At 34.9% G+C, this 23,490-nt stretch overlaps 2 protein-coding genes across 6 annotated transcripts in view; one reads left to right on the top strand and one right to left on the bottom strand.

Moving 5' to 3' along the window:
* Positions 1-23,490, top strand: part of LOC106131594 (LIM domain only protein 7) — a 146,557-nt gene that overhangs the window by 104,486 nt on the left and 18,581 nt on the right. The window lies entirely within an intron of this gene.
* On the bottom strand, positions 3,052-7,395 carry LOC106131596 (uncharacterized). Its single transcript, XM_013330741.2, has 3 exons — positions 7,116-7,395; positions 5,706-6,648; positions 3,052-3,885 (listed from the first exon to the last, which is right to left on the bottom strand). The coding sequence occupies exons 1-2, from the start codon at positions 7,219-7,221 to the stop codon at positions 5,711-5,713; spliced, it is 1,044 nt and encodes a 347-aa protein (XP_013186195.2). The 5' UTR covers positions 7,222-7,395; the 3' UTR covers positions 3,052-3,885; positions 5,706-5,710.

Below are 23,490 nucleotides of genomic sequence, written 5' to 3'. Positions count from 1 at the left end.
CACATCCAGTTGCTCGAATGTGCAGGATTCCTGCAAGAAAACCTGCAAGTAAGGGTATTGGTTAGTTATCAAACTAGTGTAGGTACTTCTAATACGCCTCTCGCGTCATAAAGTACCATGTAAGCTAACTTGATACGCGGTCGACTGTACTCGTTACTAAACGCTTGCAGGTCGGTTTAAGTAACTATTGAAAATAGTAATTTCCAGATAAGCTTTAGTTTCATTATTATCTATGTAGTAAATATGTGGTTATGTCTATATTTATCGATTGTGTATGTTGGAAATAACTACTTTATCGAACAGTTCCAGTAAATTTATGTTACATACCTCAACGTACATTCATACATACATATGGTCACGTCTATATCCCTTGCGGGGTAGACAGAGCCAACAGCCTTGAAAAGACTGAATGGCCACGTTCAGCTATTTGGCTTAATGATAGAATTGAGATTCAATTAGTGACAGTTTGCTAGGCAATCGCCTAAAAAAGAATCCCAAGTTTGTAAGCCTATCCCTTAGTCGCCTTTTACGACATCTCAACATCAATAGGACCACATCATCTTATGGGAAAGAGATGGAGTGGTCCTATTCTTTTTTGTATTGGTGCCGGGAACCACACGGCAAACCTCAACGTGTTTGTATGTAATATGTTTGTTGCACAGAAAATTACACAGTTACAGGAAATATTAGAATTTTATTGTAGGATCTCACACGATTGTCCGATATGCTACATGAGAATTTTCGCGGGAAAGAAGGATTGAAAAGAACATTAAAAATAAGGAAGAGTATTATGAGTATATGAGCTCTGATAGCCAACCCGTAGGAAAATTGAAACTACTTAAATTTGTTTTATTAGACGTTATTTATTATTATTTTTTGTCATCGATCAATAGTTTGACAAAAGTTTGTACTCTTCAGTTCAAACTGTTGGTTGACAAACGCTGCACTATTGTGCCAATAAAAATAAATACCTTGTTAAGTGTTTAGGCTTCCGTTGCTAAACTTTCTAGAAAAAAAAAGTATAATTTCACTTAAATTCTTTTATCAACTGCGATTTTATTATATGCGTCACCTTTTTTTAATATAGGTGTATACGTGACTAGAGTACCCTACCATTTTTTACATCGAATTATTAAGACGCAGTAAATTTTTTTGGAAGCAATTCTTTCAAAAACATTTCTATATCTACCAATCTTTTAATTAATTTATGTCTCGTCATTCATATCTCATATTTATTTTCTTGCAATAAATCATAATGTATCTACATGCGTATGTACCTAGTAGCAGTTACCGATTGGCGTCGGTTGTAACTCAATATCGAAGTCATTGACTCCTGTTAGAGAAGTACTACGTATTGTGGTAGGTACCTAGTACTGCGTATGATATTCATGAATACCAGGTATCAATGTATGAGTATGTACTTATATGGATTTAATCAATTTTATCTGGCCTTTTTTTATTAAAAGAATAAAATTATGTTTTACTTTTGTATTGTCAAATATATCACTACATTTAACAAAGTCTCCCTATTTTCTCTGTATGTATTTGCTAACCTCAGACAGTTGTGAACGGATTTTGTTCCTGTTTGAAATGTTGAAAAGTGTGTTTTCTAAAAAAGGTTTACTTCCATACTTAAATATAATAAATGCTTCTCGTGCGAAGCCGGGGCGGGTCGTTAGTGTTTAATATCTTCGAACGGTAGTATGAAAGTGGGATAATTTTAACAGTTTTTATCACTCCATTTACTTATACAAAATAATTTTCAAGTTGAAATAGCGTATAACTAATTCAAATCTTATTAACTTAAAAGAAAAAACAGCACAGAATTATTAATAGAAATCGACCCATATTAATTTTTCTTGTGAAAGGATATCTACTTTCGTGGAGCGGTGTCACTTACGTCCGTCGCGCTTCGCGGCCGCCGCGCGTCTGATCGAGTTACATAGAGTAATAAGACCCTATTTTGTAATATTTTAATCCGATATTTAGGTCTTATTCTAGAGCAGTATTATGTTCTTTATATACTAACTAGCTTTTGATTCGTTCTCGTGTTATCTAAAATGTTTCTTTAGATTCGGTTAGAAAAACAGAAGAGGAATGAAAGAAATAAAACTATTTATTCATACAATTATTATATCTACAAATATATATATATAAATACAATATTACGTCTTTTTCCCTTACGGGATGGGCAGTATCATCAAGAAACTCAAAGGCCACTTTAAGTTCCTTTTAGTAGGTACCTATGTCACATTTTCATTTGATAACTCGTATCACCCAATTTGTACCGATACCAGAATAGATGACGATGATAAATGACTCAAGGACAAACCCCCTTTATTAAAAAGTTCATACTTAGTAAAAAAAATAATTATATATGATCAAACGAACTTCACAAGTGAAGTTCGATCAATATTATATGATTCGCTTCATTCGAAGATATATTTAATACTTGTAGTCCTTTTAGTCTACAAGATAGCTCACGCACGATTTTTAAGAGACAATCGATGTTTAAATCGATAAGTCAAATGAAATCGATTGATTCAACCACTCATCGTTCCTTGTTCCAACCGTCATTCTTTTAGAGATAGAGACGATGCAAAACTTTGCTTTCGGGAAAGGGTGAGGGGGGACCTTATATCTTCGAATGAAGCGAATCATATAATATTGATCGAACTTCACTTGTGAAGTTCGTTTGATCATATATTATATTTCTTCGCTTCATTCTTCAGATATATTTAATACTTGTAGATGTTAAGAGAAAAGTTTTGCAGTCGACTAAATAAAACAATTAAGGAACTTCTACTAATCATTTTAATATGTACTCAAGGTACGTTAATTAAGGATACATTCTTACTTATAAATAGAACAATAATAACCACAAACCCTGTTATTATCTCAATCTTGTAATATTGAATGAGCAAAAGTATGATCATCTAATATTGGTCGATGATAGAATTGAGCGAAAACCTTCGACGCATTTGTCCAGCCGGCAGCTTTCCGTATGGTATCGATAGAGGTCCCACGAGTGGCAGCTGTGGACGTGGCTGCGTGTCGCGTGCTGTGCGCGCTGAACTTCGACACGTCTACACCGCTTTCTGCTAGCGTCTGCTTTATCCATCTACTTATTGACTGTGCTGTCGCGCTCTTGTACGGGCGCTTCACAGTTATTAAGAGATAAGGTATATTAGCAGGTCGGTCTTGTTTTGTAACGAGAATGTAATCTTGAAGAACTGTGGCAGGACAAATGCGTGGATTTTCATGAAAAAAAGGTAGAAATAAACATGGTTGTTCTCTGCCTGGAGCGGATGTCTTCAACATGTCTTTGATTTCTATGTTAACTCCTGTCGAAGTAATGGTAATATTTTCTAGCTTTATAAGAGACATGGTTTGAACTCGCTGTGCCGTGCATAAAGCTAATAAGATCACTAGTTTTTTTGTAATTTTTTCTCGGCTGAGTTCTTTATTGGGATACCATTCGGAAATATAACTGAGAACTACTTGCGGATCCCATGTATTAGAGTATTTAGGAAAGCTAGGTCTTAATTTAAATGCTCCTTTAAGGAGTCTTTTAATACGGTCATCAGATCCAATATTACTACCTAGTAAAAGTGATAATGCTGATCTGTGATTATTTAAGGATCCATATGAGGCTCCATTATAATACTGCGAACTTAAGAAAGATAAAACTGTCGGCACATAGCAATCAAAGACATCTAGACTATTGTCATTGCAATATTGCCACCAGAGCTTAAATGAAACATTATATTGTCGCATAGTATTCTTGGCCAATGATGCTAACATGAGATCTAGGGTCGAGTCTGGAGCACCCCGCGAGGAGAACGCTTGCCTGAGAGAATCGCGGCACCCAGGGTAAGGTGATTTCTGTAACACGATTTTATACGATGAACATTGGGATTTAACCAAACTATATCGGAGGTGGTCATTCTCATTAATTGAGGATACCATGGCTGAGATGGCCAAAAGGGGAATACTAGTATTCCGGTAGCATTTTCTTGTATTATTTTTTGAAGACACTTAAGAATAAGTGAAAATGGTGGAAAGGCATAAAAAAAATATTTATTCCATTTTACTGTAAAAGCATCAATAGAAAAGGCGTCAGGATCTTTTCTCCACGAAATGTAGTTGTGGCATTTAGCATTGGCCCGAGAAGCAAAAAGATCTATTGCTGGATATCCTAAGCGATTAGTAATCTTTTCAAAAGCCAAATCGGATAATTGGCATTCCGTATCTGGATTGAGTTTACGAGACTCTTCATCTGCTTCGAAATTATCCTTTGTATTAATGTAAGATGCAAACAACCAAATATTTCTTTCCTCGGACCATTGCCATATTTGTCTAGCCAGATTGTTCAAGTGGGGGAATTGTATACCACCCATACGATTAACGTAGCTGATCGCTGTCGTGTTATCAATACGTAATAAAATTGAACAATTAGATTTTTTACTTGCAAAATATTTGAGACCTAGAAAAACTGCTAATAATTCTAAATAGTTTATATGCGATTCGAGTTCATCGGACCTCCAAGCCCCGTTTGTTCTACTTTTATTGCATACTGCCCCCCAGCCAGTACGAGATGCATCTGTGAATATTTCCAAATCAAAGTCTGCTATTTTTAGGGAATTATTACAAGTTAAAACATTAAGCTTCCACCAGTTAAGGTCTTCTAAGATTACAGAATCAAAATTAAATTTTGCTTCGTAATTTGCGCATTTCTTAAGTGCTAGAAATTTTTGACGTTCTAAAATTTTTGTGTATAACCAACCGTATTTAACTGCGGGGCAAGCAGCTACTAGAATTCCTATAATTTGAGCGAATTCTCTTATAGTACATTTCGGGGCTTTTGAGAATTTCGTTACCAAATCTAAAATCTTGTATCGCTTTTCAGAAGGTAAAGACAAAGTTTGATGAACTGAATCATATATAAATCCAAGAAATTTGCATGACTGTTTAGGCTCTAATGAGCTTTTTTCGTAATTTATAATAAAGCCCAGACATTTTAAGAGTTTTAGTGTTATTTTAACGTTATTATAACAATCATTATAGTCATCTCCGATGCACAAAACGTCATCTAAATAAAATACATTTTTAAAGCCCTGGGAACGAAGATATGACATTACTTCTTTCATAATTTTAGTAAAGACTCTAGGAGCGACCGAAAGACCATACGGTAATGCATTGAATTCATATGTACTAATATGGTCATTTTCGTCCTGATGAAGAAATCTTAAAAACTTTCTATCAGACTCATAAATTGAAACGAGAAAATAAGCTTCTTTAAGGTCAATAGTAGCCATGAAGCCATTTTGTGGTATAAGTTTAGATGCCGTCCGGAAGTCCTCCATTTTAAAATGTTGTTTAGAAACAAATGTATTTAATTTTCTTAAATTTAAAATAAAACGTTTATCGCCATTTGGTTTTGGGGCTAAGAATGTTTGCGATATGAACTCACCAACACAAGGTTCGCAAGAGCGAATCGCACCGAGATCTATAAGTTTATTTATAGCCACAGTCATCTCTGCATTTTCGGAGGCTGTACGTGACAATAAAGGAACATGTGTCTGTATAACATGAGACTCAAAAGGGATAGAAAATCCAAAACGAATCCAGTCTAAGACTACAGGATTTGATGTTATTTTAAGCCAGCAGTTATAAAAATAAGAAATTCTACCAGCATGTTGTACCTGGTTCACTGACGAGTTGCGGTTGTTTTCGATTTGCTCGTGACCGCTGTGCTCGACGATTGTTGCGCTTGAGACCGGCGTGTCACAGGGGCAATCGTCCTGCTTGGTCCTCGGCGCCCCCCCCTGTTCTGATGGTAGCGCGAAGACCCGGTCCAGTTTCCCTGGTATGAGCCAGTTTGTTTGGTCTGGTAATGCGAGCGCAGAACTGGTGTTGGGTGTTCTGTATTAGACGTACTTTTAGAAGTCTTTACAAATTTTTTGATAGAAAGGCCTTGTTTTTCAATCGTTTTTGAGGCCTTTATTTTTTCACCCAACTTATTCCCGTACAACGTGTCATCTCTTTCGCTGTCTTGGACAACATTAAGGAATGGTTTCGCGAGAGAGTAATTAATAACACTAATACGCGCCTGCGTCTCTTGAAAGTGAAGGTCAGTAAGTATTCGGCATCCATCGCTTAATATTTTAATGGCTTCTACTTTATTATCCGAGGTTAGCATCGATGTCAAAGCCTTATTAATAGCCGATATGCCAATCCCTAATTGCTGCTGCGCAGTCTCCTTCTTCTTGTCCCGTTGCCTGGCTGCCTCAGCTATAGCGGCCGATACCTCACGATTCAATTTTGGCGCTTGCAATAAAGTGCAATTTTCGGGTATAAGGTACTCCTTCATCAGCTTCTCCTTTGCTTCTTTTGGTAAGCCTTTTTTAAGGATAGGTTCCCATCGCTGGGCTAGATTACGATGAATAGCTTCCCCAAATTTACTTTTATCCTCAATTTCTTCTCCAAGCGCGGTAAGTACATCCGGGTCAAGTTCCGGGGTGGCATCAGCATCGGCGTTATTTTCTGGTACCGGTATTGAGAGTTCATCGATAAGTACTGGGGCAGACTCTCCAGGTGTACCGTTATTCGGGGTTGGCGAAGTGGAACTGCGAGACGAGTTATCGTCTGAAAAATATAAAACGATTTGTAATCGTTCAGCGACCGTTTTAACCATCGTGTTAACTCACGGTTAACCGCCCGGTATTTGGTCTATATAGAGAGGTGACCTTCGTGTTAACTCACGGTTAACCGCCCGGTATTTAAACTCTATACACAGGTGACCTTCGTGTTAACTCACGGTTAACCGCCAGGTTTTAAGAGATACCTACTATGAATACCAGTAGTTACATAGTAAGTACTTGCGTAAATAAAATAAATCCCTTGTAAAAGTTGCTATTACTGTATGGCGGATTTATATTTTATGTTTGAGGGTAGGTTAAAAATGCATTTTCTGTGTACTTATTTCATATAAGGGATTTTGATATGGTCTAAAATTATAAATTGTTAGCAAGGCATTTTAAGTGTACCATTTGATAAAATTTTCATTTCGAGGAAATGATATTTAAACAATGGGTAATGTATTAGTTACTCACCAGTATCTGTTGAAGATTCTATAAAAATTCGACGGCGTTTCCGTTTTTGTTGATCTTCGAGCTGTTTAAGTTTTTTCTTTAAGTATTGTAGATCACGTTTCGACATTTTTTATGAAGAAATAAATTTTATTTTTTCCGAGTAGGGTATGCGTGTGTAAGCTATCTCGCACGAAAAAAGAATGACGGTTGGAACAAGGAACGATGAGTGGTTGAATCAATCGATTTCATTTGACTTATCGATTTAAACATCGATTGTCTCTTAAAAATCGTGCGTGAGCTATCTTGTAGACTAAAAGGACTACAAGTATTAAATATATCTGAAGAATGAAGCGAAGAAATATAATTATTAACATCTTAAAAGATCATTTTTCAAACGAAACTCAAACTAGATATTGACACTTAATTAGCCACAGTGTCGTAACATTGTGATTGCAAACGTAATCAATATTGTCTCTAATTGCATAATTTTTATTAATTACATTTCGCAACTGAGTGAGATGCAATTTATTACGATTTCGGATGTTCGGATAGCATGTCACAGGAATAGTTCACACTGATCGAGTTATTTGAAGAGACTCAAATATTATTAAAAACGAATACTTATTTCCAAGCTTTTAATTCAAAAGTAGTTAATTAACATATTAATTTCAGTATTATGTTGTTTGATTTACTCATCAAAGCAACAAAGGAAGGATTAATTTTTACAATTTATTTATTTATATGTGACAGCTCCATTGACGGAATAATTTTAAAAACATTCTTTGTATCTAAACTGTTTTACAAACTTCCTACCTAGGCGCAGTCACTGTTCTATTATTTTTTAAATAAAGTCCATAAGTAAGTAACTTTAGCCGAGTCCACTCGCACAATGTGAACTGGGAACTGTTAAATAAACAAGACGTCAAACTAATTAATCAGGTATTGATCAATCGATTAATTGAACTATTCGACTCGATTTTAGACTCGGCAAACAAATCTATTTAAATCAGATCATTATTAAGGTAAGGAAACCTGCATATACAGACAATGTGATATGTAAACGTGATTCAGGATGGTTTAAGTTTTCCTGCAAAGGTTGTGGAGGTCAGACGGGAGTCGCTTCATGTAAAAACCTGACTTATCCTTTTCGGAATCGTGGTCATAGTCACAGGTGGACCCTAGGCCTCTCTCACTTGTCTTATAATATATTCCTTTTAAATTATATTTGTTTAAGATTTATCTTTATATTATACATATAAAGGTATCACTTTACCTAGAAACCTAGTTAGATATTAAATAATCTTATGAAACAACAATCAATTTCGTAAAACATGTTTTTGGTATAAGATAAACGTATCTTTAAAATCTTATTTCTTATCTGTGACTGAGTGAGTATTCCGCCATTTTGCCATTAGATAAATATATTGTCGGATGATCAGCGATTACGACATTCGATTTTGAAACTTTATGCATAAGTTTAAAGATTTTAATGCGGTTTTTACTAATGTGTCAACATGATGTAATTTGCAATACTATGAAATTCTTCGTTCGTGACAGAAAATGTATAGCCATTTTTGGGTGTAGGAAACTACAAATATTGTATTTCTTCTTTTGGTAGTAAGCATAAACGGAAAACTCTATATACAACTGCATTGTTCCGGGAGAAATAATAAAAATTTAATATTTATAAAATTTATATATATATTTTTGACACCTTTTTCTCATTAGATGAAATTCAAACCTCTTTTTATAAGTGACCTGCGTGAACTCTCAACAATCCCTTTGACGTCAAACAAGGAAGACCGCAGTATCACATAAGTAACATAACCCCTCTTATTTAGTGTACGTAGACCACCACACATCCGCCGTGATTGTGTCTGTCTGTACTAGCAGCGATCCGGAACCTTTGTTAACTTTGTTGTGTACGGATAGCATGGAATTATGAAATAAAATAATAATATTAAAAAAAATAAAAGTATACGACCTGCCCCCGAAGCTTAACATAGCAACGCAAAAAACTATCGCTGTTTCACTTTTTATTTTGACGTAAAACAAGATGGCGATAGTTTTTCGCGCGATAAAAATCAAATACTCGTATACGAGTACCAGGATAAAAATCAAATACTCGTATACCAGGCGTGTGTAAATAGGAACGTTGAAACGAAATAAAAGGTCAAAATATTTTTTTCAAATTGACGACGTCCTGAAATGACAGGTCATCGTGAAAGGTCAGGTCAAGAGTACCTTAAAACGGCGAGCAATAAAAGATTTAAAAAACAAGATGAACCAAAAGATCTGAAGATTACAGAGATCGTGGCAAGTGAATGATTGTGAAAATATGTAGTGTCCTCTTGTGTAAAAAGGCACTTAAGTATGCAGTTAGGTTGCAATTTCAACACAAAGGCTTCTCCAGATAAAAGACTTGACATACAGACAACAAAATGAACTGTAAAATTAACTTCACACTTAATTTTTTTAGAAAAATCTATGCAACATCACAACACCCTTACAAATTACCTTTAATTTTTTTTTTTACATAATGCAATGTAAACAATTGATATGCTTTTTAAAAAAACACTGGCAGGCAATTTTGTAGGTTGTGTTATATTGAGTTTGAGGTTCAACAAATTTATTAAATAAATAAATGAAAAAAAAAACATTGCTTTTACAGCGACTGTTTTGCTGATCATACTTATAGTACTATCTGCCACAACTAGGTCGCTCGCTGTCGCATCTCGTATTGCAACTTATATAATGTTATTACAGTAAGGGCTTTATAAAAGCAAATATACAAAATAATGAGCCATTTTGCAAGATGTAATTAGGCTAAATTAGTTGCGAGCTTGTGATATAAAGAAATGTATGTCAGATTGTACACGCGTGTATACAATTTTGTCATTTCCTTATTTCTAATGGGGTAGACGAATTATGAGAGTCAGGAGCATTTCTATATTATAAATGCGAAAGTTTGTGAGTATGTCAGTATGGATGTTTATTACTCTTTCACGCAAAAACTACTGAACCGATTACGATGAAATTTGGTATGTAGGTAGCTGAAGACCCATCATAAAATATAGGCTTTGTATCCCGGAGTTCCTGCGTAATTGATTGTTAAGTTATGATAGGGCGGCCTCTAGTAACTAATATATTTCTGGTAAAAATCAGAATTTTGTAGTATGTCCACTTAACAAAACATTGCCCCCGTTTAATTCCAAGGAAACGTAAAACGGAATTAACCGTTTTACGCGTGTGGAGCCGCGGCCGTAGGCTTGTAATGTATGTATGTGTAACATATTATCACGTCCATATCCCTTGCGGGGTAGACAGAGCCAACAGTCTTGACAGTAGGCTAGTAGTTTTATAAATTGGTGGTGACTGATTTTCAATGTTTACTTTGCAACATTCATCCCGGATACAGCTTTATATGTAAACATGAACATTATATTAATTAACCTTTTCAATACATCCTTGATCTTATGTCGTCATTTTCCGCATTCATTCATGAATAATTGTATGTCATTTCTATAATGAAATCTTATTATAACACTGTTAGGAAATTGCATGTAATCTTGCCGCAATAAAATCACTGATGACTTAGCTAAATAGATATATAACGGTGCTTGATTATATGACGCTAAAGAGCATTGAATTAACTGAGAGGATTTTTAAAAAAACTGCCAAGGCGCAGATATACCTATTTATATACTTTTCTGTAATTACTTACAATTTGTTACATTATTGTTGAAAATCCCGCGTATAAATAACTGTTACTTCAAAAACATAGATCCTTTCTAACCTAGACTTAACTGATCGCTCCATCGATATAAACGGCCTCTGTGGCGCAGCGGTAGTGCGCTTGTCTGTGACACCACAGGTCCCGGGTTCGAATCCCGGCCCAGAGCATGATGAGAAACGGAACTTTCTCTGAGCCTGGGTCTTGGATGTTAATCTATATAAGTATTTATTATAAAATATAGTATCGTTGAGTTGAGTATCTCGTAACACAAGTCTCGAACTTACTCCGAGGCTAACTCAATCTGTGTATGTGTATGTCTGTGTCCTGTATATTTATTTATTTTTTAACGTACAATTTTGAGGTTTTAATGCGTGCATATATGTATATACATACATACATATACTCACGTCTTTATTCCTACTGAAACGCTACGTTTAGCTGTTTGGTTTAATGATAGAATTGACATTCAAATAGTGACAGGTTGTTAGCCCATCGCCTAAAAAAGAATCCCAAGTTTGTAAGCCTAACCCTTAGTCGTCTCTTACGACATCTATGGGAAAGAGATGTAGTAAGTAGTGCATTCTTGGCGCAAACTTACAGTCGGGTAGACAACGAACTGTATATATGAGTCAACGGCTTATGTAGGTACTCCTGTGGTTTATTTTAATCACACGATAACACTGTATTAAGATAAAAGATAAGATAAATTTTGTGTTATCACTGTTTGAAGAATTTGCTTCTAATGAACCAAGTTATAGTTTAAGGTAACAAATTAAATTTTCTTTCTTTCTTCATTGGCAGCTTACATTTAATCCATTATGAAGAATACGTGTATGAAAATGTTCCCGCGGGATTGATAGGGTTTCCATGCGGACGAAGTAACGGGTGGCCTCTAGTCAAGAATAAATAAAAGATTTAACGTAGTATGCACGTACGGTCCTTAGCAAGAAGAAAAGTGCCAATCAGAAATTACATGTTTCTTCTTGCCAAGTATTTGTTTATGGTACCTACTCTTGACCTGACCTTTCGCTAAGACGTTCCTATATAGGTTAGTCCTAGACCTTCCAATTTCACTCAGTACTGCGAAACTTAAGATTGGACTCTAATACTGTTTCTCAAACCATCATCGTAATTAGGTACATTACATGCTTAAGTAGAGATTATTCAGATTCCAAAAACCTTTTTTTATCCTAATCGATCCATACTTTTGTCTTTCCATCGCCTTCTGCATCGCCACAAAATGCCAGTCACCACACGGCTGCTTCAAGATAAAATTATCTAAAAATAATCTCTTTCCCTTTCCCAAGTCATTATGTGCAATAAAAGTCAGTATTCTATATAATTACTTAATGTGCTAAACTGCGGTTACCGTATCTTCATTAGAACATATAATCCCCTTTTAATTGCATTATCTACATTTAATATCCGTCTCCTGATACACAATTTCCATAAGTTGTAATTAAAATGATTGATTAATCATTTTAATTACAATTTGTGGAAATTAATAATTTTTTTAATTTATTTTCTGCTGCTAAAAATTATCTTATTCTCCACATAAAATTTATAACAAATTACGAATGAATATCTATATGAACAAAATGCTCAGATTGATGTACATATAAATTAATATATATACGGTACAAATTACACAGATTGAGTTAGCCTCGAAATAAGTTAGAATCTTGTGTTACAAGATACTAACTCAACGATATTATATTTTATAATAAATACTTACTTATATAGATTAACATCCAAGACCCACATCATGCCCTGACAGGGATTCGAACCCGGGACCTCCGGTGTCACAGACAAGCGTATTACCGCTGCTCCACTACATAAGTACTTAAAATTTAGTTGCTTTTTAAATATCCAGTCAAATATCTAACAAGAAATCGATCCGTTTAACCCCGTTGTTCACAATGAGACAATTACTATAGAAAGCGAGCTTCCGATCACGATTCTCTGACATCCTAATACTACCATCTGCCCGTCTGTACGTCTGTCTGTTCAGATCACCCTAATTACTTTAATCGATATACTGTGGATAGAGTTCCTCGGTGTATATTTAAATATGTTTAATGTATGTTACATGAAGGAAATAGAAATGACTGAAGGTATATTACGTTGAACATTTATGATTATTTCCCTTAAAAGCTTTGTATGAAGTTAAAAATACTCAGATGATGACAGATTGTAGGCCAATTGCCTGAAATGTTAAGTTTTACAGCGTCGTGTGGTTCCTGGCACCAATAAAAAAAAAGAATATGACCATTCCATCTCGTTCTCATGGATTTCGGAAAAGACGAGTAAGGGAAGGCTTGTTAATTTAGGATTCTTCTTTTAGGCGATGGGTTAACATACTGTCACTATTTGAATCTCAATAATATCATTAAGCCCAACAGCTGAACGTGGCCTATCAGTGTTTTCAAGACCGGTTGCTCTGTCTACCCCGCAAGGGATATAGACCTAATTATATGTATATCTGTTATTAGTCCTTTCATTGACTGATTAAAAGTCAGTCTAATCTTCGTAGGTCATATTATATAATTTACTCTACGAGTAGTTTTTCGATTTGTTCTTCCGGAAACCGCACTAAGTACTAATACTTATTATTCAGTGGCCATACCAATTTGCAATACCTGCGCATAAGCACACGTAACCAAAGCAAATAGATGTATAACCAGCAAAAATAACGTAGAATGTTCACTTTCCACTGCAGAGCTATCATTAGTGGCTCGGGGGTAGGTAGTAATTGTGATCTCAGATAGAACACACTTTCTAGACCAATACCCCGAGTTTTCTTGGTTTTTCTCAGTTTCACTTCCATTTTATTGATGGTTGATTATTTATAGATATCGATGGAGTATTCGTAATCGGAATACGGATATATATGCTAGTCAAAATACGATGGCCAAAAAGTCTTATTTAAGTAGGTAGTAAGTTAACTAAAGTTAACTTTTGAAAGAAAATAATGTACTACCTACTTACATACATATGGTCACGTCTATATCCCTTGCGGGGTAGACAGAGCCAACAGTCTTGAAAAGACTGAAATACTACTACTACCTACTTACCTATTGATTTTTAGGCTAAGAAGCCTTTCCAGACTTACATATATAACCAGACCACTCGTTTATTTAATAAATATTTTATTTATTTATTTATTCCTTATTATAACATTTACATACAGTTTTTAAATAACAATAGGCGGACTTAATGCTAATAGCATTTATCTAACAGTCTAGCATTGGGTTAAGCAGAAGTCGTTCTCATATTAGAAGTAATTTTTAATTATAACTTTTAAATTAAAAATTCTTATCCTATTGTAAAAATTCTAACGAAGAAAGGAAAATAAAAGAGTAGAAAATAAATAAAATCTTTCTTTTATCGAACAATCGCGTCCCGATGTTACCAGCCAGTTACGCAACCATCATTCCATAAGGCATAGACAAGTGAAACAAAACAAACATTGCAGATATAGGGTCGCCAAAAAGTATTTACCTTGAAAAGATAATTTTTATAACATCTGTCACAAGGTGGGAACATGACAAGTTAGTGTTGTATGAAGCGTACATTAGAGAGCACATAATATTAATTATTAAAAAAAATTCTTTATTCCAAGTAAGGTTATTTTCGTTAAACGTTTTGATATGAAAATATTGTTTTCAATTTTAATATTTATCTTAATATATAAAAGGGGACACTGACTTATTGATTGACATACCAGCTAACAGCCTGGTCAATAGCTGGGTTTAGAGATTTAAATTTGGAATGTAGGTTCAATCTAGGGATACAATATTCTACAGCTGGCCTTTCAGTCTTTTCAAGACTGTTGGCTCTGTCTACCCGGCAAAGGATATAGACGTGATTATATGGATGTATGTTCTATCTAGGGATGCACTTAGAGATGATTCCTGGAAATCCTGGGGAAGAGATTTTTAGATATACGCGAGCGGAGCCGCGACTATACTCGAGTTTATATAAAAATACATAATACCTTATTTAAGTACTAATTTAAAAACAAAAAAAAAATATCCAAATACATTTTTTAAAATACATTGTTGTAATCTTAATTACATTTAAATCCTTTTAAATGTAGAAGTAAATACTATTTTATTTGGCAACCCTAATCGCAGGCACATAACTCTATGCTCTATGGTAGCTCTTACGCGCATTCCTGCATTTCTCAATGTAGATGCACGCCACTGTTAGTTTATGATATCGTCGGTGGCCGTATACGTAGCCTGTTCTTGCCTTTTTCGTACTGGGGCGTGTCAGCGGACAGGCGGAAGCGATTGTGCGTTCTTTTTTTTTAATTTATAGGCATGGGTATCTTTTTGTTATAGGTAAAAAAGTAACATGTGGATTTCACTATTGAGGGAGCTGAAACTAAGAATAATATATTCGAATAAGTATATACATATATTTTTAATACACGATTCTGGCTATATTTTATCTAAATTAAAGTTTTCGATTGCATTGTTGACTTGAATGAAAACTTAGAAATTCGTTAGGTACTGTGACAAGTAGTGAATATACACACTTTCTTTTTTATTTCTAACGATCTTATTAAGTTTGTACGTATGTTGCTTTGATAGGATTTGTCAGATCTTATTATTTCTTATCTACTTTTCAGGTAAAGAATTTATAGTTTCTTTATTTCATAATTATAAGATGAAGATAACCTTCCTTCACTTGGACCCCACGCGTCACGCCCATATTTGTCAGTGGCAGTCAGGAATAGGAGCATAGACCATATGGCATCAGGAACTGTCACATAATTGTTATTGTACATGATCATATTTCTGTTGCGCCGACGCAACCCTTCTACGTATGAGAAATTTAAATAGCATTCAATATATAGATAGCCGTATTTACAAAGTGATATATATTGTATTTTTATTTTGTTTGACATTTATCCACTTTTCTATGTTTGATTTTAATTCGATTTTATGTATTTAAGTAATTTAATTTGTAATGCTATTGGGATGGTGGTGGTATTATTTTACAAAATTTTCAACACAATTGTATTGTTAAGAAATAAATAAATATGAATATGAATATATTATACTCATACATATGTTAAGCTATACTTTTCTTCAAAGCATTCATCGCGGGGAGCCGTTGAGTATTGGAAATATTTACTAATAATATAAATGCAAAAGTCTGTCTGTCTGTTCCACTTTCACAGATAAACCGCTGGACCGATTCGAACGAAATTTGGTTGTTTGTTTATTTAAATCAACCCTAATGCTTAAATGCGTTTGGTAAAAGTTTGTATGATAATCAATAAAGTAACCCGTGCCAAGCCGGGGCGGGTTGCTAGTAAATTATATGAACACTAAATTATGTCCATATAAGACGATCCACTTGCAACTATTGTCTTGCGTAATTATTCCTACACTTCCTTAGAAAAACACGTACCAAATTTCAACTTCCTTCGCCCACAAGTTTGGATGTATGTTTAGTTGTCTGTCAGTCCGTCCCTCACGACTGCCGAAACTATAGTTATATATATATATATATAATATAACGATAGTTTCGGCAGATATATATATATATATATATATATATATATATATATAAATTGTTTTGAAACATATTCGACCTTCGCCTATTTGCATTATTAAATAACAACCCATTGAATATTAACAAATCTAATTATAACCACAATAGGACCGTTTAACTCCAAACCTTCATGGTCAAAATTGTCCACGCAACTCTCATCTCATGCTCAATACAAGGTGTGTCGTCATAAGACAAGCGTGGTTAAATACATACATACATAAAAAAAACGCCTCTTTCAGGGTAGGTAGAGACTACCTCTTTCCACTTGCCACGATCTCTGCACACTTCCTTCGCTTCATCCACATTCATAACTCTCTTCATGCAAGCTCGGCGGTTTTGGGTAGGTACTCTTGACCTGACCCTTTACCAGGTTAAATATTGTGTAATATTTTATATTTCGTCTGTAATTCTAAAAATATAGACCTAAATAGTGCTTATTAAAGTAATTTCGGCTCAAATTACTATTACTAATTTTGAGCTTATACCAAAATTTTAAATGCCGAATATAATATTTAATTGTGATTTTATAAAACAATTGTAAATTATTGTAAAAAGATCATAGTTAGAGACTATTTTAAATCTTTATTCAAAACACATTAAACAGTTCAATAAATTAAGAAATAAGTAATTGTCAAATTCTGATACAAACAAAAATTATGATAATATCAACTAAGTAAATTAGGTGTGGTGAAATCAAATGATGTTAATTAAAATATCATTGTTTACTATTTTATTTCAAAGAACAGTGTATTTGTGGGTGTTGACGGATGATGCGCGTGCACAATGTAATGTACCTACATGTAGGTATACGTGGCGTAGGAGGGACGTTACTTCATAACTCAATGCCGTGCTTTGTTTTATGAAAAAAAAAACATCCAAAAAATAGCTTTATTGCCTTTTTTATTTGTTAGTCGTAATGTAAAGACCCACGCCGTAATAAATTTAAGTTATTTTTAGTAACATTTTGGTTCTTTTGATTTATACTGTTTATAAATAAGTAGGTTTAACGTAAATACTATCTTTATGTCATCAATTATGTTGAATAATATTGAGTAGGTACATAGATTTCGAGCAGTAGTTTTTATCATTTATACCAACTAAATATAATGTTAAGATAAATAAATAATAATATGATAAATTTCTTTATTTTTCTCAAATTACTTACCATATTTATAAATACAAGTTATTTAAAAAAACGAGCCTTTACGTTTCACGTATTTGCGCATGCAAAACCTTAGAAAATTATTTGTTTACGGAATCATTTTTGCTACTGTCTAATCATATTTCACAGGAATTTTATCTATAATAATATTATAAAGCTGAAGAGTTTGTTTGTTTGTTTGGACACGCTAATCTCAGGAACTACTGGTTCGAATTGAAAAAATCTTATTATGTTTAATGACCATTTATCGAGGAAGGCTTTAGGCTATTTATCATCACGCTGCAACTATTAGGAGCGAAGAAATAATGGAAAATGTGAAAAAACGGGGAAAATAATTGGTCCTTGAGAATGATGCCCAAAATAACTATACCACGCGGACGAAGTCGCGGGCACAACTAATAAAATATACAAGTCAGTGTAACGTGAAGTGTACGAATGATATAGATTTAACCATAAATGTAAAATTGTTATGATGTGAAAGAAAATGCAGTTACAGGAATAGAAAAGGGTATCTTAAGATGGTTTAGTCATGTGGAGTGGATGAGTGGAAGCAGGTTGACAAAGCAAATATACAAGATGAGTGTGGACGAACGTATCTTGATCAAATTAAGGACGGGTCAGGTCAAGAGTACCCGAAGCCGCCGAGCCTACATAAAGGGAGATCGTGGCAAGTGGAAAGATGTAGTTTTGCCTACCCATCCGGGAAAAAGGCGTGATTTTATATCAGTGTGTTTATAAAAAAAACTGTCATACCTCACGTTTTACCTCTACGCAATTTAAACACTTAAATACCAATGGAAAACTACAAACACTCTTACATACGTACATTAAATTACATTAGATTTGGATGCGGTTATTATTGCTAAACCATACAGTCACGTGAAAATGCCATTTTGTTTTTTTATTTTTAACCGGACTTAATTTTTAAGTCGTTTTACGTTATGGATACCGGTAATATAGAAACAGATATATAATATTCCAATAAATTATGCCGTGTGGTTCTCGGCACCACTAAAAACAGAAAAGGGCCACTCCATCGTTGCCCTGGATGTTGTAAAGGCGACTAAGGGATAGGCTTATAAACTTGGGATACTTCTTTTAGGTGATGGGTCATCAACCTGTCACTATTTGAATCTGAATTCTATCATTAAGCCAAACAGCTCAACGTGGCCTATTGGTCTTTTCGAGACTGTTCACCCCGCAAGGGATATAGATGTAACAATATGTATGTATTATTAAGCCAAACAGCAGAACGTGGCCTAAAATTTGACTTTATAAATCCTACTATCGTCAATAACTATGTAATGTATCGATTCCTTATTGAAAGTAAACGGTAAGTAAACGGTGCCAATACAACTCTATCTATTGCATTAATTTACTAGCCTTGGAATAGAAGTAATTTAGACAAGAATGCTATTTGTAGTCCGTGATATCACAGAGTTTAGTGCTGGAATAAAAACATAACTTTATTTGTTATCGGTGAAGATAACCGCATTGGGAACCGCGGGATATAACATGTTAATTATTTCAAAGCAGACCTCGGTACCGTTTTCTTAGGACAAGCAGAATTATGTTAAAATTATTTTTATTTATGCGACCTTTTTATATTATTCTGTGTCTTTCTATACATACATACATATTGTTACGTCTTTAACCGCCCTTGCGGGGTAGACAGAGCCAACAGTCTTGAAAAGGCTGATAGAGTTAAGATTCAAATAGTGACAGGCTGCCATCCCATCGCCTTGAATAAGAATCCCAAGTTTATAAACCTATACACAGACATCGATCAGTTAAAATTTTATTATAATATATATGTATATTATGTATGTATGTCTATTACCGTAAATAAAAAATGGCTGTCATGCCCACTAGGTACTTACATTGGCGTTTTGCTTTGATCACTTCATTCTGGGTTAATCGATGCTTTCCATCACAGTAAGGCTGGGGGCACACTGTACAAATTGGATTGGCTGTTTTGCATTGCAATATAATTTGTTCGAAATCGATGAAATTCTGATTCAAGTGTACGAAACTTTTTAAGGTCTCTACCAATTTGCTGTTGAAATATTTCAAATATACTTTTAAATAAAATATACTCAAAATTTTCCAAAATGTTGTTCCATCATTACAATCTTTCAATCTTACCAGTATTATATAAATTAGCTTTAAGTGGTTATAAACAGTAATTAATAAGTTAGTTTTTCTTAAGATTCTTCTTATAGGCGATGGGCTAGCAACTTGTCACTATTTGAATCTCAATTCTATCATGAAACCGTACAGCTGAAAGTGGCCTCTTAGTCTTCTCAAGACTGAACTGTCTACCCCGCAAGGGATATAGACGTGACTATACGCATGTATGAACCCGAAATCTCTCCAGCTACAAACTAATGTGAACTCGCCCTATTGCTACGCTGTGCTCAATGAGCAAAGAACCACCCAGAGTCCACATTCTTGTAAGACAAAAAGGTAGTCCTCACATAGCGTCGACCGATACCTATTACATTACCACCACATCGGGAGAGGAAAGTCTGTAAAAAATGTCGCTAACTTGTGTATGATAATCATATGATTGCTTCATGATAATGAGACATACATTAGTTTTTGTACTAGTTTCTACGGTGGCTTGGACCGCGAAACTTGGAACTTGCAATAAAGATGGCCTATGTATGTACAATGTATGTATGGAACCTAAAGGTTCTGTCTACCCCGCAAGGGATATACAAGATATGTTATATATATACATACATGTAATCACGTCTATATCCCTTGCGGGGTAGACAGAGCCAACAGTCTTGTAAAGGCCACGTTCAGCTGTTTGGCTTTAAGATAGAATTGAGATTCAAATAGTGACAGGTTGCTAGCCCATTGCCTAAAAGAAGAATCCCAAGTTTATAAGCCTACCCCTTAGTCGCCTTTTACGACATCCATGGGAAAGAGATGGAGTGGTCCTATTCTTTTTTCTATTGGTGCCGGGAACCACACGGCATTTATGTAATATACATATATACATAAATATTTGTATGCTGACATACTTCACATTCTCAACAATGTCACGTAACTTGGCCATGGATGTAATACAGTTTGTTGCTAGTAATTTAGCTTTTGTATCTGAAAACATTACAGTCGCGTCACATCCGATTTACGTGCCACAGTCTCACTTGGCACGCCAAACGTAAGGTTCGTGGATTTTTGCACGAACCAACATTTGTTTGGAATGCAAAATTTATTTTTTCGAAGTACAAGCGAAAGCGATTTCGCTTTTCAATTTTTTGGAAAAATAATAGGCCATATTTAAAAAAATGCGCGACCCGAAGTAAAAGTTAGTGTTTTCATAATGTAGTTTCATAATAAAATAATTTAGCAGACTATTTCAACTAGCAAGAGTCGCTCTTTCTAATATATAGTTAACTAAGTAATAGATTTTTTTATTTATTTTATTGCGTTATTTTTTTTTCAAATCAGTATTTTTTCTAATAAGTATAAGAGTTACATACCTACATAGTATAATCACGCCTATATCCCTTGCGGGGTAGACATAGTCAACAGTCTTTAAAAGCCAGGTTCAGCTTAAAGCTTAATGTTGGATTTAAGATTCAACTAGTGGCAGGTGGCTAGCTTATCGCCGACAAGGATCACGTCATAGAGTTCCTGAACAGAATAGGTATGTCTTTAAAAACTCATAGCATAAACGACGACGGCCTCTGTGGCTCAGCGGTAGTACGCTTGTCTGTGACACCGGAGGTCCCGGGTTCGAATCCCGGCCAGGGCATGATGAGAAAAGAACTTTTTCTGATTGTCCTGGGTCTTGGATGTTTATCTATATAAGTATTTATTATAAAATATAGTATCGTTGAGTTAGTATCTCGTAACACAAGTTTTGAACTTACTTCGAGGCTAACTCAATCAGTGTAATTTGTCCCGAAAAAAAAAAAAAAAGAAATACTTTGGCTGAATATCACGACTTTGTATAAAAATCGTCCCTAAAATAGAACCTTTAATTTAATATGGCACTAAAATTCAGATTTAGTTGCTTAATCAGTCTTAAGTAAACGTACCAATAAATTCTTCGTTTACGAGTTTTTTTCCACCAGATGAATATACAGCATTTACAACTTTTTAATGAGTGCATCGTACTAAAAGGTCATCAAGGTCGTTCACACCTATTCGACCAATCAACTTTGGACGATATGTGCCGTGTGGTTTCCGACAGAATAGAACCACTGCATATCTTTCCCATGGATGTCGTAAAAAGCTAAGGGATACGCTTATAAACTTAGGATTCCTCTTGTAGGCGATGGGCTAGCTACCTGTCACTATTTGAATCTCTTATATAATAAAGCCATGGAGCTGAATGTAGCCTTTCAGTCTTTTCAAGAATGTTGGCTCTGTCTATCCTGCAAAGGATATAGACGTGATTATATGTATGTAACTTTGGGCAAAATTAATTTTTTGTTTGCATGTTCGAGTACGCTTGTAACGCGATAATTTTCAAACTGATAATTTGAAATGTAGTCTGTCACTGGATCTGTCACTAGATTTCTTAAGTTTGTGGGGTAACAAAATCGGTGAAGTCGTTTCAGAATTGTTCACAATTTCTTTAAAAAAAAAATGGTCGCGCGGTGTAAGTACGCTGCGAACGGCAAGTGTAAATCGCTTCAGCTTATGACACGCGCCGCGTTAATGTGCTAACAATTGCGTGAAACATGAGCATTGTTGTGTTGGACACATAACTCTGTGATTATGAGGCAATTTATTGTGAGAATGAGGGAAGACAAACACTGAAGGTACGTTTATAAGTACATTTTAAAAATTACAACTTTATTACGACACTTTATGTACAAATGAGTGCCTTTACATATGTACATATATATTGTCACGTCTATAGCTCTTGCGGGGTAAACAGTGCCAACAGTCTTGAAAAGACTGATAGGCCACGTTCAGCTGTTTGGCTTAATGAGAGAATCGAGGTTCAAATAGTGAGAGGTGACTAAGGGATACCTTAGTTGCCTTTAACCTGTACCTGCCCATATTCGGATCGAATTTATGCTGTGGTACAAGTACCTATGTCTGTTATTTAGTTTAGATATATACTATATATGCAATCACGTCACGTCGAAAAGGGATAGCCCTTACGGGGTAGACAAAGTCGACGTTCTTGAATAGACTGAAACAGCCACATTCAGTTGCATAACTTAATGATGGAATTGAAATTCAAAAAGTGACAGGTTGCTAGCCCATCGCCTACAATAATACCAAGTGGAAGGATGAATTCCTTCTACATACATACATACATATGATCACGTCTATATCCCTTGCGGGGTAGACAGAGCCAACAGTCTTGAAAAGACTGAATGGCCACGTTCAGCTATTTGGCTTAATGATAGAACCGAGATTCAAATAGTGACAGGTTGCTAGCCCATCGCCTAAAAGAGGAATCCTAAGTTTATAAGCCTATCCCTTAGTCGCCTTTTACGACATCCATGGGAAAGAGATGGAGTGGTCCTATTCTTTTTTGTAATAGTGCCGGGAACCACACGGCACACGAATTCCTTCTCATGATCATAAACAAACGAAGCCAAGGACCAAAGCTAGCCCGTATTCTAGAACTGATCTATTTTGAACGTGGCGTGGGGTGATTCACAAAAACAGTCGCCGTCGTACAGAACAGATGCAGGCACATCGGATTACTAATAGTTTTCTATATTTATATCACATAATAGTATGGATAGTGTGACTAAACAACTATAGTGAATTCAGGTAACTTTGGTCCTTTTCGGGGTAGCATAGTCCCTCGTCTTCTTATTATTTCTTATTTATTCTTCGTTATCTTCCGTTTCAAGTACTTTAATCATAATTTTTTATCGTATTTCATATTAACAATTTAAATTTCTATATTAATTCATACTTTTTATCGATAATTTAATCAAAGT

Source organism: Amyelois transitella, chromosome 20 (genome assembly GCF_032362555.1).
Source record: "Amyelois transitella isolate CPQ chromosome 20, ilAmyTran1.1, whole genome shotgun sequence".
Taxonomy (NCBI): Eukaryota; Metazoa; Arthropoda; class Insecta; order Lepidoptera; family Pyralidae; genus Amyelois; species Amyelois transitella.
The sequence above is the reverse complement of the archived record's forward strand: the minus strand, read 5'-3'. Positions and strand labels throughout refer to the sequence as shown.